The sequence below is a fragment of the Embiotoca jacksoni genome, unplaced genomic scaffold (genome assembly GCF_022577435.1).
Source record: "Embiotoca jacksoni isolate LCO1_2020_lvr unplaced genomic scaffold, fEmbJac1.0.p SCAF_14, whole genome shotgun sequence".
NCBI classification, from domain to species: domain Eukaryota; kingdom Metazoa; phylum Chordata; class Actinopteri; family Embiotocidae; genus Embiotoca; species Embiotoca jacksoni.
Genome location: NW_027185274.1, coordinates 7,951,044 through 7,963,185, shown reverse-complemented (window position 1 = coordinate 7,963,185; position 12,142 = coordinate 7,951,044). Strand labels below are relative to the sequence as shown.

The 12,142-nt window shown below is 41.2% G+C and overlaps 1 protein-coding gene across 20 annotated transcripts in view; it reads right to left on the bottom strand.

Annotated features, from left to right (window-relative positions):
* LOC138197162 (von Willebrand factor A domain-containing protein 5A-like) overlaps nt 1-11,538 on the bottom strand; it is a 38,668-nt gene extending 27,130 nt beyond the window's left edge. For 12 of the 20 annotated variants that reach the window (XM_069147760.1, XM_069147771.1, XM_069147777.1 and 9 more), the window contains exons 1-6: nt 1,935-2,029; nt 1,448-1,529; nt 979-1,181; nt 669-891; nt 328-506; nt 131-245 (exon numbers count right to left, since the gene is read on the bottom strand). In XM_069147760.1, the coding sequence (XP_069003861.1) occupies nt 131-245; nt 328-506; nt 669-891; nt 979-1,181; nt 1,448-1,490 (763 nt within the window). In that variant the 5' untranslated portion in view covers nt 1,491-1,529; nt 1,935-2,029. Of the gene's footprint in view, nt 1-130; nt 246-327; nt 507-668; nt 892-978; nt 1,182-1,447; nt 1,530-1,934; nt 2,031-2,698; nt 4,144-4,245; nt 4,370-4,545; nt 4,692-5,501; nt 5,538-6,119; nt 6,988-7,308; nt 7,551-7,933; nt 8,054-8,128; nt 8,288-8,403; nt 8,519-8,600; nt 8,681-8,920; nt 9,066-9,141; nt 9,231-9,318; nt 9,495-9,635; nt 9,751-9,832; nt 10,012-10,173; nt 10,397-10,483; nt 10,687-10,952; nt 11,035-11,439 lie in introns of those variants that run through there. The other 8 variants (XM_069147765.1, XM_069147773.1, XM_069147780.1 and 5 more) reach the window with 8 other exon arrangements.
* Nucleotides 11,539-12,142: the final 604 nt, after the last annotated feature.

Sequence of the window (12,142 nt, the reverse complement as noted above, 5' to 3'; positions counted from 1 at the left end):
AGAACAGACACCAACAGTTATTTAGATTTAACACATTAAACTAATCAGCTTCTCAAAGATATCATTACTTATCTCTCACTTCCAACTAAGTTGATCAGATTTGGTAAATGACCTTCAAAGTAAAACTCACCGGGCTCAGCAGAGGCCTGTCCTGCCTCCACCACAGCAGTCGGCTGGTGGGCGTCTTTGTAATAAATCAGCAGTTCAACATCTCTGTCAAACTTGTGTCCTGCAGCCAGCTTGATCTGCAGTTGACAAAAAAAGAACGTGTTGTTCTCAGGAAGGAGTCCCAGCCACACACAGCAGACACATTAGCACTCTACCTACTGTGGCCTGGGTTTGATCTGAGTTCAGGTACTGGAGAGAGTCCAAGGAACAGCTAGACTCCACTTTAGAGATTGGACGAGGAGACGACACCCGGGCAGAAAAGGACAGGCTGTAGGGCACCAGGGAGGCTGGAACAGAGGTCACCTGGACACCTCCACTACCTCCACTACCTCCACTTCCTGTCAACATGTTAGAAATGAGGCGTTAAATAAGCAGCAGTGATACAGCCATGCCAGAAATTCTGAGGGTCGTATGTCGGCACGGTGGTAAATGATTACAATATGCTGACTGCTAATGTCTAGCAAGAATAATGTTCACTATGTTGAGCATGTTAACCCGACCCAGAGGTTGGTAGCGAGGGTTGAGCACAGCAGGCAGACAGAACCTCAGTCCATCATCAGCCTGCACAGCCAGCTCAGTGACGTAGTCCAGCCTGATGGAGGCGCTCTCTCCTGGAGGCAGACTGCCCACACTCAGAGAGAATATATCAGGACTCTGCTCGCTCTCCTCCAATAGGAAGGCCTGCTGACCGGAGCTCAGGGCATCATCATACTCCTCACGAGCCTGGAGTACAGAGGACATATCTGTCACTGACTTGACAGTTTTTTTAAAGCTTGATTCTAATGAGTGAATCTTTACTGTCCAGCTCACCTTCTGTTTCTCCTTCACCTCAGCTACAATCTGTGTCTGTCCAATCTGAGCACTGAAATGACAGACAGCTGCATCTCCAGGCAGAGGGAACACAAACACAGCCTCCAGTGGTTTGTCCTCCTTGTTCTCGTAGTTCAGAGTGGAGACCACTGTAGCCACATGGTCCCTCACCTCCAGCTCCACCTCGATGCTCTTCAGAGGAACTGACAGAGAAACGCAGCTGATAACTTACTATACTTATCCAGTCATTTAGCACTAAATTAAAAAGTACAGTAGGAAAACAATACATTATCCAAAATTATTTTTCGTAAATGGAATTTAATATGGTTGAATAATTATCTCATCCAAGATAGGGGGAAAAATGGTCCTCTGAGATTTTTTGTTCTAAATTGAGAAAGTCCAGTTTTGTATGACTAAAATATACTATTACACAGTATATTGCTATGTTTTATAACAGCACTGTACATACCTGGGTCCTTATTGGCAGTAATAAGACCACAGCAGTTCACCATCGTTCCTCTTCAACAAGTGACAATGTTGAAATATTACGGCTGCAAAGATAAAGTCTGCATGTTACAGCAAAGCAACTCCTGGATATGTTTTAATACATTTTCAAAATAAGATGGCAGGTCTAATCAATCACAGTATTTGTACTGTATGTGTGAGCGCACAGATTGAGGGATCACACTGAAAAATATTACAAAACGACCTGTAATATTTTATGTGTTGCTTGGAGGCAGAAATTATTACAGCAAATGTATAGTCCTTATTAAAATTTACTTTCCAAAAATGATGTTGGACATGACCGTCTTTGCGCGGTAGAGCTGAAGGGAAAAAACACTCTCACATGCAGTACAAAGCAATAAACATGGTGAACTTAACACATCTGCGATCTATTCAAGAAGCGGTACTTTTCATTTATGTCTTAATCATGAAAACAGGGACCAGATGCCTACCTGAGCACCAAGAATCCGGAGGAGTAACAACACGGAAGCAGTGACAGGGAATATGTAGTCAAACCCAGGCCACGCCCACTGGCCCACCCTCCAGAGTTTTCCTGTCATTTGTCCGACCTATCCGCTCATCGTGAAGTCACTCCAAGCCGTGGAGACACCAGCCTGTGACGGCTGATGATACAGGAAGTGTGCGTCGGTTGTAGTTCACATCTTTGTTTTGAAGGCAAAATTTGGCGAGATTATAAATCAAAATAAATTCTTCCTCTGATCCGAGTGATTGGTGATTAATTACAATGGCTGCAGGAATGCGGAGTTTATTTTTGGATACGAGTCTGTATCCAAAAATAATCGTATTATAATTCCGACCACAGCTTTACCTACAGCAAGATAGTATTTAACATAATATTTATACTACAGTAGGTTGAAATCTCAACAATCGTTCACTCTGCTGTTTAACTGCAACAACATAGAAACACTGCAGATCACAACACCATCAATAACAGCACAACGACACAGAGGAGATGTTGATACCATTGATAATTCTGTGCATGGGCTCGATCTAAACTGCAGCTATAAGCTATTAAGATGATTGTTGGTGGAGGAACAGTCCCAAAGGTTTGGAGCTAGCTTTATTTGTAAAAGGACTTTAAAAAGAAAAGAAAAAAGAACTTAATAAATCATCACACATCATGTCAGAAATGATGTGCACATCCAATCCCAGCATGGTACAGGTGCAGGACAAAAAAAACAGCATAAAAAAGATGGACAGCTTCCCAAACTTTTTATTGATTCAAAGTTTTGACCAGTGAGTTTTTCTTTTGTCAGTGTGCTGCATCCATAGCAATATTTTTTTCCTGAAGTACATTTTGAATTTTGTTTCAGTCTAACAGGACAACTCGGTGCTGCAGTGGTTTGCACTGTTGCCTCAAGTCAACATGTTGCCTCCTTGTACTGGTGTAGGTTTTCTCTCGGCTTCCTCCCACAGTTCAAAGCAATGAGTGTCAAACTAATTACAACTTTTTTTGGGGGGGAATGGTGGAATATATGTCTGTTCAAAATTTCAGGGCAATCTATTGAATAGATATTAAGATATTTTAGTCTGGACCAAACCCACCAACTGACTGGCACTGTCTTCACCATCATACTTTATGTAAAAGTATAAAAACTCAGCCCTTCTTCCGCATTTCAGACAAAGCACAGTTTTATATTTTAAAAGCAACTTTTTCCAGAACAAAGTGGTTCGTCGCCACAAACGATGTGACTTTTGCAGTAACACCCTTTGTGTGTACAGGTGTGGTTGAAATAGCTTTAGTGATACTGTCCTTTGATGTCCAGTGATGATGTTTTTAACTTTTTATTTTGTGTCTTGAGAAAAGTCAGGGTCCAACTGCAACACATCTGTACAGAGTCGTTTGTCCGGTTTAAAATAGATGATTTCAACGTCATCGCTCCTGGAGGTTAAACCTGCTTTCAGTTTGTGACCTTGTTTTTTTTAATCACTTCTTAACATTTTAGTCAAAGTTAGTCAAATGTTTTCATCCAAGTGTAATTTTCATCTCAAAAACACTTCAGAACTTAGCAGTGATTGACAAAACAACAACAACAACAACAACAACACATCTATCTGCTGTTGCTGAGTAAAAAACATCTCAGTTAAAGCAGTCAGGTCTTAAAGTTGGTACAATGTGGTGTATGTGTATGCTGATAGCTTGAGGTGTGCGTCAATATCTGGTGTCACACACATTTTACAGCACAAGAACAAAGCAGGTGTGAAGCCTATAAATGGGCCACTCAAAGCATTATGGATTATTTCCACTTGTTACAGGCACAAAGTGACAAAAAAGGCACAGTTGATTTAATTATCTTTGGTTAGTTGAGTATTTGGCAATGAAAATCTGTTGTTGTTTTTTTTTTTACAATTATAAAACAAAACTAGGCACAAATTTAAAAGACCAATGAACAAGAACAACAAAACACACCAAATGAGAATACATAGCATTATAAAATAAGAGTATTTGATTATTACGGGGTGATAGTATAGTGCATTGTTGATAAAATTAAGGTTATCGGGTGCAGTACATCTGCTTGTGTCGACCAATCCTGAAAGTGAAACCATTTTAATAAAGACCTCAGAGCCCCAGGACATCTTTCTGCATGCTGCAGCCCAACAGTGCATTTCCTGCTTCCACACACTCTGTCAGACATGGTGCTGAAAAAACAACAACAACAACAACAAGGCATCAGATTAGCATTAATACTGATGAAGTGATTGTAGAAACAGCAGTTTAGTACTTATTACTGTGGTTACTACCATTCTGAGAGCGGAGCCATGAGGCAGCCTTCATAGCCAGCAGCTCCCACTCTTCTTTTGCATCCTTCTTGAAACCATGAAGCCAGATCAGAGCCAGAACGGTGGCCCACACGTCACTGTTGACCTGATTTACCAAATCAGCAGAAACAATATTACATGCTAAAGAAAGTAAGATAACATGCACACTCTCAAGTTAACTGGTCAGTTTTTGAATGTGTGCCATTATTTTAAACCATGTCATGAAATGTGTTTTAAAATAACTTTTTAATGTCTTATCTATTATCTTTGACGAGAACCCACCGGTGCAGGCTTTGACTTGTCCACCTCCTCGCTGGTCTTCCCCAGTGCAGCAGACAGAGCTGGATCCAGCAGCCAGCAGCCAGACGCCTGCTGGAGGGACACCAGCTGCAGCAAAGGGTCTCTGGGCGGCTGTTTGGGCATCACGGCTTCAGCACACATCAAAAAAAAAAAAAAAAAAATGTTTTACTGTCATTTTTAAAAGTATATTTGGACGATTTGATACAAATATGGAGGTAAAATGTAGATGAGACATTTCAAGCATTTAACAGTTTTTAGAGAAAATAAATCAAGAACAAAGATGAAGTAATCTTCGTGGGTTATTTGTGGGTTTGTAGCATTTTGTTTCTACACACATTTGCCTGTCTTTAGTTTGTAAGGCGACGTGCAGCTGAGGATCATGACGATGCCATTAATTTAGAAGGAATTTGCTCATAAACTTAAGTGTTAGACAAAATAAATTGGCCTCATTTTAGATTATTTTGAATCTTCATAGACTCACTCAGGTCTCTGGTGATTGTATCTTTACAACACTGCCTCTCTGTCACAATAAAATACCAGTCTACCGACTGCTGAACAAAGTCATACATACATTGTAACACTGGATGTAATGTAGAGCATCAGAAGTGGGATTTGGATAAGCAGGGGATTTTTTTGTTGTAGCATATGGCGGACAAAAAATATCAAAACACAGTTGTCCCATCTCTTTGCATATAGCTACTCATAATCACAATTATTTTAGAAAACATAATGACTGAACTTTGTTAGTTCAGGAAACGTTTATGTCAGTGACTACTGAGGCAAACCAGGAAAAAAAACATCTCCTGCTATTCATATTAGTTTTCACATGAAAGCTGCCGATCTGTTAAATATCAATGGTGCCCATGTACGGTCTTTATAGAAAACACTTTATAGAAAAGACACATATGGTTTGCAATCCCATTTAGTTTTTTACTTACGTGGAACATCATCGGCCATTTCGAATTCGTCATCCACTAACATTTCATAATGAAAAAAAAGAAAAAAAGATGAGGTTAAAGTATCTTTTCGAATTAGTAAACAAACACAGTTTCCTCCCTTGCTGTTCTAGGCTGTATGTCACCGATGCAACATGCAGTATTTAGTGTTGTTTCCTCTGTGTTTATCCATTGACTTTCTTTTTATAGAAATGCATGGACTTTTGTCTCTCTGCCATTCAGCTTTACACTTACTCATTACAGGTGCAGCACCCATACTCATATTCCTCCCTTTACCTCGCATGAGGTCAAGACATGAGAATTATTAAATTCATAATATCAACTGAACTACTGGCGTCTGATGTTATTACAATGACTCACAACTCATTACAAGGAATATAAAAGTTACTCAAAAACATTTTTTTCAATACTGAGGCAAACCAGGGTAAGAATATCTCCTACTGTACATACTGCGTTTCACACTAAAGCTGTAAATCAATGAAATAGCAATGGCGACACGTAAATGTTGTTTGTTCAGTGTTTGCATCCATTTACACCCATGTACTGTCTTTATACTAAACACAGAGATGGTTTCCAATCCTGATAAGTTATTTCACTTACATTGAAGACTACAGGCCCTGGCAATTGGGCTGCTGATAATACAGCAATTCCCTTCATGATTTGAAAAATAGAAAAAAAAAGTTGACGTCAAGACATTATATTAGAAAATAAAATACTTCTGGTTTCCGAGCTTGTTACCATGATCAAGGCTGTTAAAACATTCTACCAATCTACAATTTAAATGCAATAACAACAGTAATTTTTAAATTATTAATGTTTTTTTTAATGTTAAAGTGCTAAACGTTTGTGCCTCTCTGCCCGTTACTCTCATTGATGCTCAGCTACATCTGACATTCACCGGCATGCTTATCTCTTGCAGCACCACCACCACCCATATAACAGTCATCTAGCAGGAAATCAAGACATGAGAATTAATAAATACATAATATCAACTAAACTACTGGCTTCTGATTTTAAAACAATGACTCACAACTTATTATAAGTAGTTTTTAAAGTGTAAAAGTCCTGCAATAATATAAAAAAAAAAAAGATAATTAAACTTTCTTTACTTGCTACTTTAGGAAACGTTTATTTCAGTAACTACTGAAGCAAACCAGGGCAAAAACATCTCCTCCTCTACATATTGTATTTCACGTTAAAGCTACAAATAAGTGAAACAGCAATGGTGCAACAGGAGTGTGCTGGATTGATCAGCTTGCACCTATTCACACCCATGAAACACAGTTTCCTCACTTGCTGCTCTAGGCTGTATGTCACCGATTCAACATGCAGTATTTAGTGTTGTTTCCTCTGTGTTTAACAATTGACTTTCTTTTTATAGAAATGCATGGACTTTTGTCTCTCTGCCATTCAGCTTTATACTTACTCTTGAAAATTGCAGCACCCATCCTCAGATTCCTGCTTTTACCTAGCATAAGGTCAAGACATGAGAATTATTAAATTCATAATATCAACTGAACTACTGGCGTCTAATGTTATTACAACGACTCACAACTCATTACAAGGAATGCAAAATTTACTCAAAAATATTTTGTTCACTACTGAGGCAAACCAGGGTAAGAATATCTCCTACTGTACATACTGTGTTTCACATTGAAGCTGTAAATCAATTAAATAGCAATGGCGACACATACATGTTATTTGTTCAGTGTTTGCACCCATTTACACCCATGTACTGTCTTTATACTAAACACAGAGATGGTTTCCAATCCTGATAAGTTATTTTACTTACTTGGAGGAACACCCATCCAGGCGATTGGAATATTTCTGCGCACAAGGGGCCCTTGAATCGCTTCACCATCGGCTTTGTTAACAGCAATGAAGGCAGTGAAGGAGCTGCTCACTCCTGATTGGACACTGAGCTGCACCACCTTCTCCTTCAGTCCTCCGTCTGGCTGTCCTCTGCGCTCTCTCTCCTCCATCTCCAGAGAGCGAATCAGAGTCCGAGCACCCAACCTGTGGACTGTTGATCTGCAGACAGGAGAGAGGAGGAAGCACTCCAACAGAGTTGTAATGTTTTTGTTTAGCAGTGACTTCTCCATTTTCTACATCATTGTTATCCTGCTCAGGGTCACAGAGAGCTGGAGTCTAACCATCAACACATGGAGTATGAAAAATGGTGCAATAAAAACAATGACCAGAGAGGGAGACGACCATTCACACCCACAAGCGATCTAAATTGAGGCGAGTGGTGAAGTTACCATGGTAGATGTCATGTATCAGCACAATATTCTTTACTCAAATACTGTCATGTTTTTCACACCCTGCCACCATTTTGTTTCTTCTAGGTAATTAAAATCAACATCTGGAAGGTCAGGTACCAAAACAGAACAGTGTATCAAAACCTGTTTTACCCAGTGTCCTCTGCAGGTTTGAGACTGAAGCGCAGCTGGTTCTGAGAGGGATGACCGGCCAGGCTGTACTTCACCGTCACACAACCCTCTGCAGCCTTTGGACTCTGACACAGTATTACACTGTTAGAAATCATGTCAATTACTGTCCTCACATACCCAAGGGAAAAACACAAAATTAGATGGAGCTGCTCCTACCTGTCCAGTGAGCTGTGCATAAATCAGTGACCTTTGACCCTGGAAAAGAGCTGTAATTGGTGGAGAGAGGACAGTGACAGACACTCCCTTTGGTAAATCCCATGTGACTGAGATGTCCACCACAGCCGGCTGCAGAGCAAATCGCAGCGACTGCATCACCTGAAAAGTAATGGAAAACTGAGATTATATACAAACAGTTGGGAAAGGCATTGGTGTCCCTCCACATATTTGCTGCTACATTGCTAAACTTGACAGCTTCGTGTTTAACATCTTACTTTTGGTTGCATCCTGTCAGTCCCTGTGATGAACTGAGCGTGACCTCCTCCTTCCTTGGCCAACCCGTTGATAAGAGCAGAGCTGGATCCTTCACCAATCCCAAAGGAGAAACACCTGCAGTACAGCAGCTTGTTTTAATATACACACAGACATCGGACTTGTCACGTATCATGAGTGAATGTTGCCATGGTTTCACCTGTGGGAACCTGAATTCTTCTTCACCAGATCGAGGACTTGTTTGGTGTTCCCGACCTCTCCGTCAGTAAAGACGAACAGCTAGGGAGGAGGAGTTCACACATAAGTTGCATGGTATCACACAGCTAGTTTTTATTACGGTAAATATGAACTTCCACATTTTTTTAACTGTACAATGATTTTATTTGCAAAGTTAAAAAAATTACAGTCGGAAGTTCTGATTGTGACTGGCAACCTGTTCAACCTGTTTGTACGTATGTTTGTGTGTGTGTGTGTGTGTGTGTGTGTGTGTGTGTGTGCGCGTGTGTGTGTGTGTATTACCTGTCTTGGCTGACTGGGAATGCAAGACTGGCTGTAAATATGTTGGAGAGGACTTAGGATCTCTGTTCCTCCCAGATTAGCCCCCATCTCCCCAACCTTCTTCAGAGCCTCCTCCATGGTCTGCTGGCTGTACTCCACACTCTTCCTGTCATCACACAAATATATGTACTTAATACCAAAGACAGGAAGACACTGGTTGGGCCGATGAGGGACAGACTTACGGGAAGATGTGTTCATAGCTGGACCCGAAACTGTAAATGTTGAAATAGCAGCCCATTGGTAAACTCTTCAGCAGGAGCAGCAGAGTATCCTGAAGGGAAGATGGAAAATACGGTGAAGGCTGCTGCATGAGACGGACACTATGAAAGATTTTACAAGAGATAACACATGATGAGTACCCTCGCACTGCTGATGCGAGTTTCTTGCTGCTTGCTGTTATTTATAGGGCAGCCCATGCTTCCAGATCGATCCAGTAAGAACACAAACTCTCCACATGAGGCGACTGAGGACATCACAGACTGGGGGAACTCAGGGTACAAGCTCACCATCACCACTGGATCACCCATCAGAGAGCCTGACACACAAAGAACAGACACCAACAGTTATTTAGATTTAACACATTAAACTAATCAGCTTCTCAAAGATATCATTACTTATCTCTCACTTCCAACTAAGTTGATCAGATTTGGTAAATGACCTTCAAAGTAAAACTCACCGGGCTCAGCAGAGGCCTGTCCTGCCTCCACCACAGCAGTCGGCTGGTGGGCGTCTTTGTAATAAATCAGCAGTTCAACATCTCTGTCAAACTTGTGTCCTGCAGCCAGCTTGATCTGCAGTTGACAAAAAAAGAACGTGTTGTTCTCAGGAAGGAGTCCCAGCCACACACAGCAGACACATTAGCACTCTACCTACTGTGGCCTGGGTTTGATCTGAGTTCAGGTACTGGAGAGGGTCCAGGGAACAGCTAGACTCCACTTTAGAGATTGGACGAGGAGACGACACCCGGGCAGAAAAGGACAGGCTGTAGGGCACCAGGGAGGCTGGAACAGAGGTCACCTGGACACCTCCACTACCTCCACTACCTCCACTTCCTGTCAACATGTTAGAAATGAGGCGTTAAATAAGCAGCAGTGATACAGCCATGCCAGAAATTCTGAGGGTTGTATGTCGGCACGGTGGTAAATGATTACAATATGCTGACTGCTAATGTCTAGCAAGAATAATGTTCACTATGTTGAGCATGTTAACCCGACCCAGAGGTTGGTAGCGAGGGTTGAGCACAGCAGGCAGACAGAACCTCAGTCCATCATCAGCCTGCACAGCCAGCTCAGTGACGTAGTCCAGCCTGATGGAGGCGCTCTCTCCTGGAGGCAGACTGCCCACACTCAGAGAGAATATATCAGGACTCTGCTCGCTCTCCTCCAATAGGAAGGCCTGCTGACCGGAGCTCAGGGCATCATCATACTCCTCACGAGCCTGGAGTACAGAGGACATATCTGTCACTGACTTGACAGTTTTTTTAAAGCTTGATTCTAATGAGTGAATCTTTACTGTCCAGCTCACCTTCTGTTTCTCCTTCACCTCAGCTACAATCTGTGTCTGTCCAATCTGAGCACTGAAATGACAGACAGCTGCATCTCCAGGCAGAGGGAACACAAACACAGCCTCCAGTGGTTTGTCCTCCTTGTTCTCGTAGTTCAGAGTGGAGACCACTGTAGCCACATGGTCCCTCACCTCCAGCTCCACCTCGATGCTCTTCAGAGGAACTGACAGAGAAACGCAGCTGATAACTTACTATACTTATCCAGTCATTTAGCACTGAATTAAAAAGTACAGCAGGAAAACAATACATTATCCAAAACTATTTTTCGTAAATGGAATTTAATATGGTTGAATAATTATCTCATCCAAGATAGGGGGAAAAATGGTCCTCTGAGATTTTTTGTTTTAAATTGAGAAAGTCCAGTTTTGTATGACTAAAATATACTATTACACAGTATATTGCTATGTTTTATAACAGCACTGTACATACCTGGGTCCTTATTGGCAGTAATAAGACCACAGCAGTTCACCATCGTTCCTCTTCAACAAGTGACAATGTTGAAATATTACGGCTGCAAAGATAAAGTCTGCATGTTACAGCAAAGCAACTCCTGGATATGTTTTAATACATTTTCAAAATAAGATGGCAGGTCTAATCAATCACAGTATTTGTACTGTATGTGTGAGCGCACAGATTGAGGGATCACACTGAAAAATATTACAAAACGACCTGTAATATTTTATGTGTTGCTTGGAGGCAGAAATTATTACAGCAAATGTATAGTCCTTATTAAAATTTACTTTCCAAAAATGATGTTGGACATGACCGTCTTTGCGCGGTAGAGCTGAAGGGAAAAAACACTCTCACATGCAGTACAAAGCAATAAACATGGTGAACTTAACACATCTGCGATCTATTCAAGAAGCGGTACTTTTCATTTATGTCTTAATCATGAAAACAGGGACCAGATGCCTACCTGAGCACCAAGAATCCGGAGGAGTAACAACACGGAAGCAGTGACAGGGAATATGTAGTCAAACCCAGGCCACGCCCACTGATCCACCCTCCAGAGTTTTCCTGTCATTTGTCCGACCTATCCGCTCATCGTGAAGTCACTCCAAGCCGTGGAGACACCAGCCTGTGACGGCTGATGATACAGGAAGTGTGCGTCGGTTGTAGTTCACATCTTTGTTTTGAAGGCAAAATTTGGCGAGATTATAAATCAAAATAAATTCTTCCTCTGATCCGAGTGATTGGTGATTAATTACAATGGCTGCAGGAATGCGGAGTTTATTTTTGGATACGAGTCTGTATCCAAAAATAATCGTATTATAATTCCGACCACAGCTTTACCTACAGCAAGATAGTATTTAGCATAATATTTATACTACAGTAGGTTGAAATCTCAACAATCGTTCACTCTGCTGTTTAACTGCAACAACATAGAAACACTGCAGATCACAACACCATCAATAACAGCACAACGACACAGAGGAGATGTTGATACCATTGATAATTCTGTGCATGGGCTCGATCTAAACTGCAGCTATAAGCTATTAAGATGATTGTTGGTGGAGGAACAGTCCCAAAGGTTTGGAGCTAGCTTTATTTGTAAAAGGACTTAAAAAAAAAAAAAAAAAGAACTTAATAAATCATCACACATCATGTCAGAAATGATG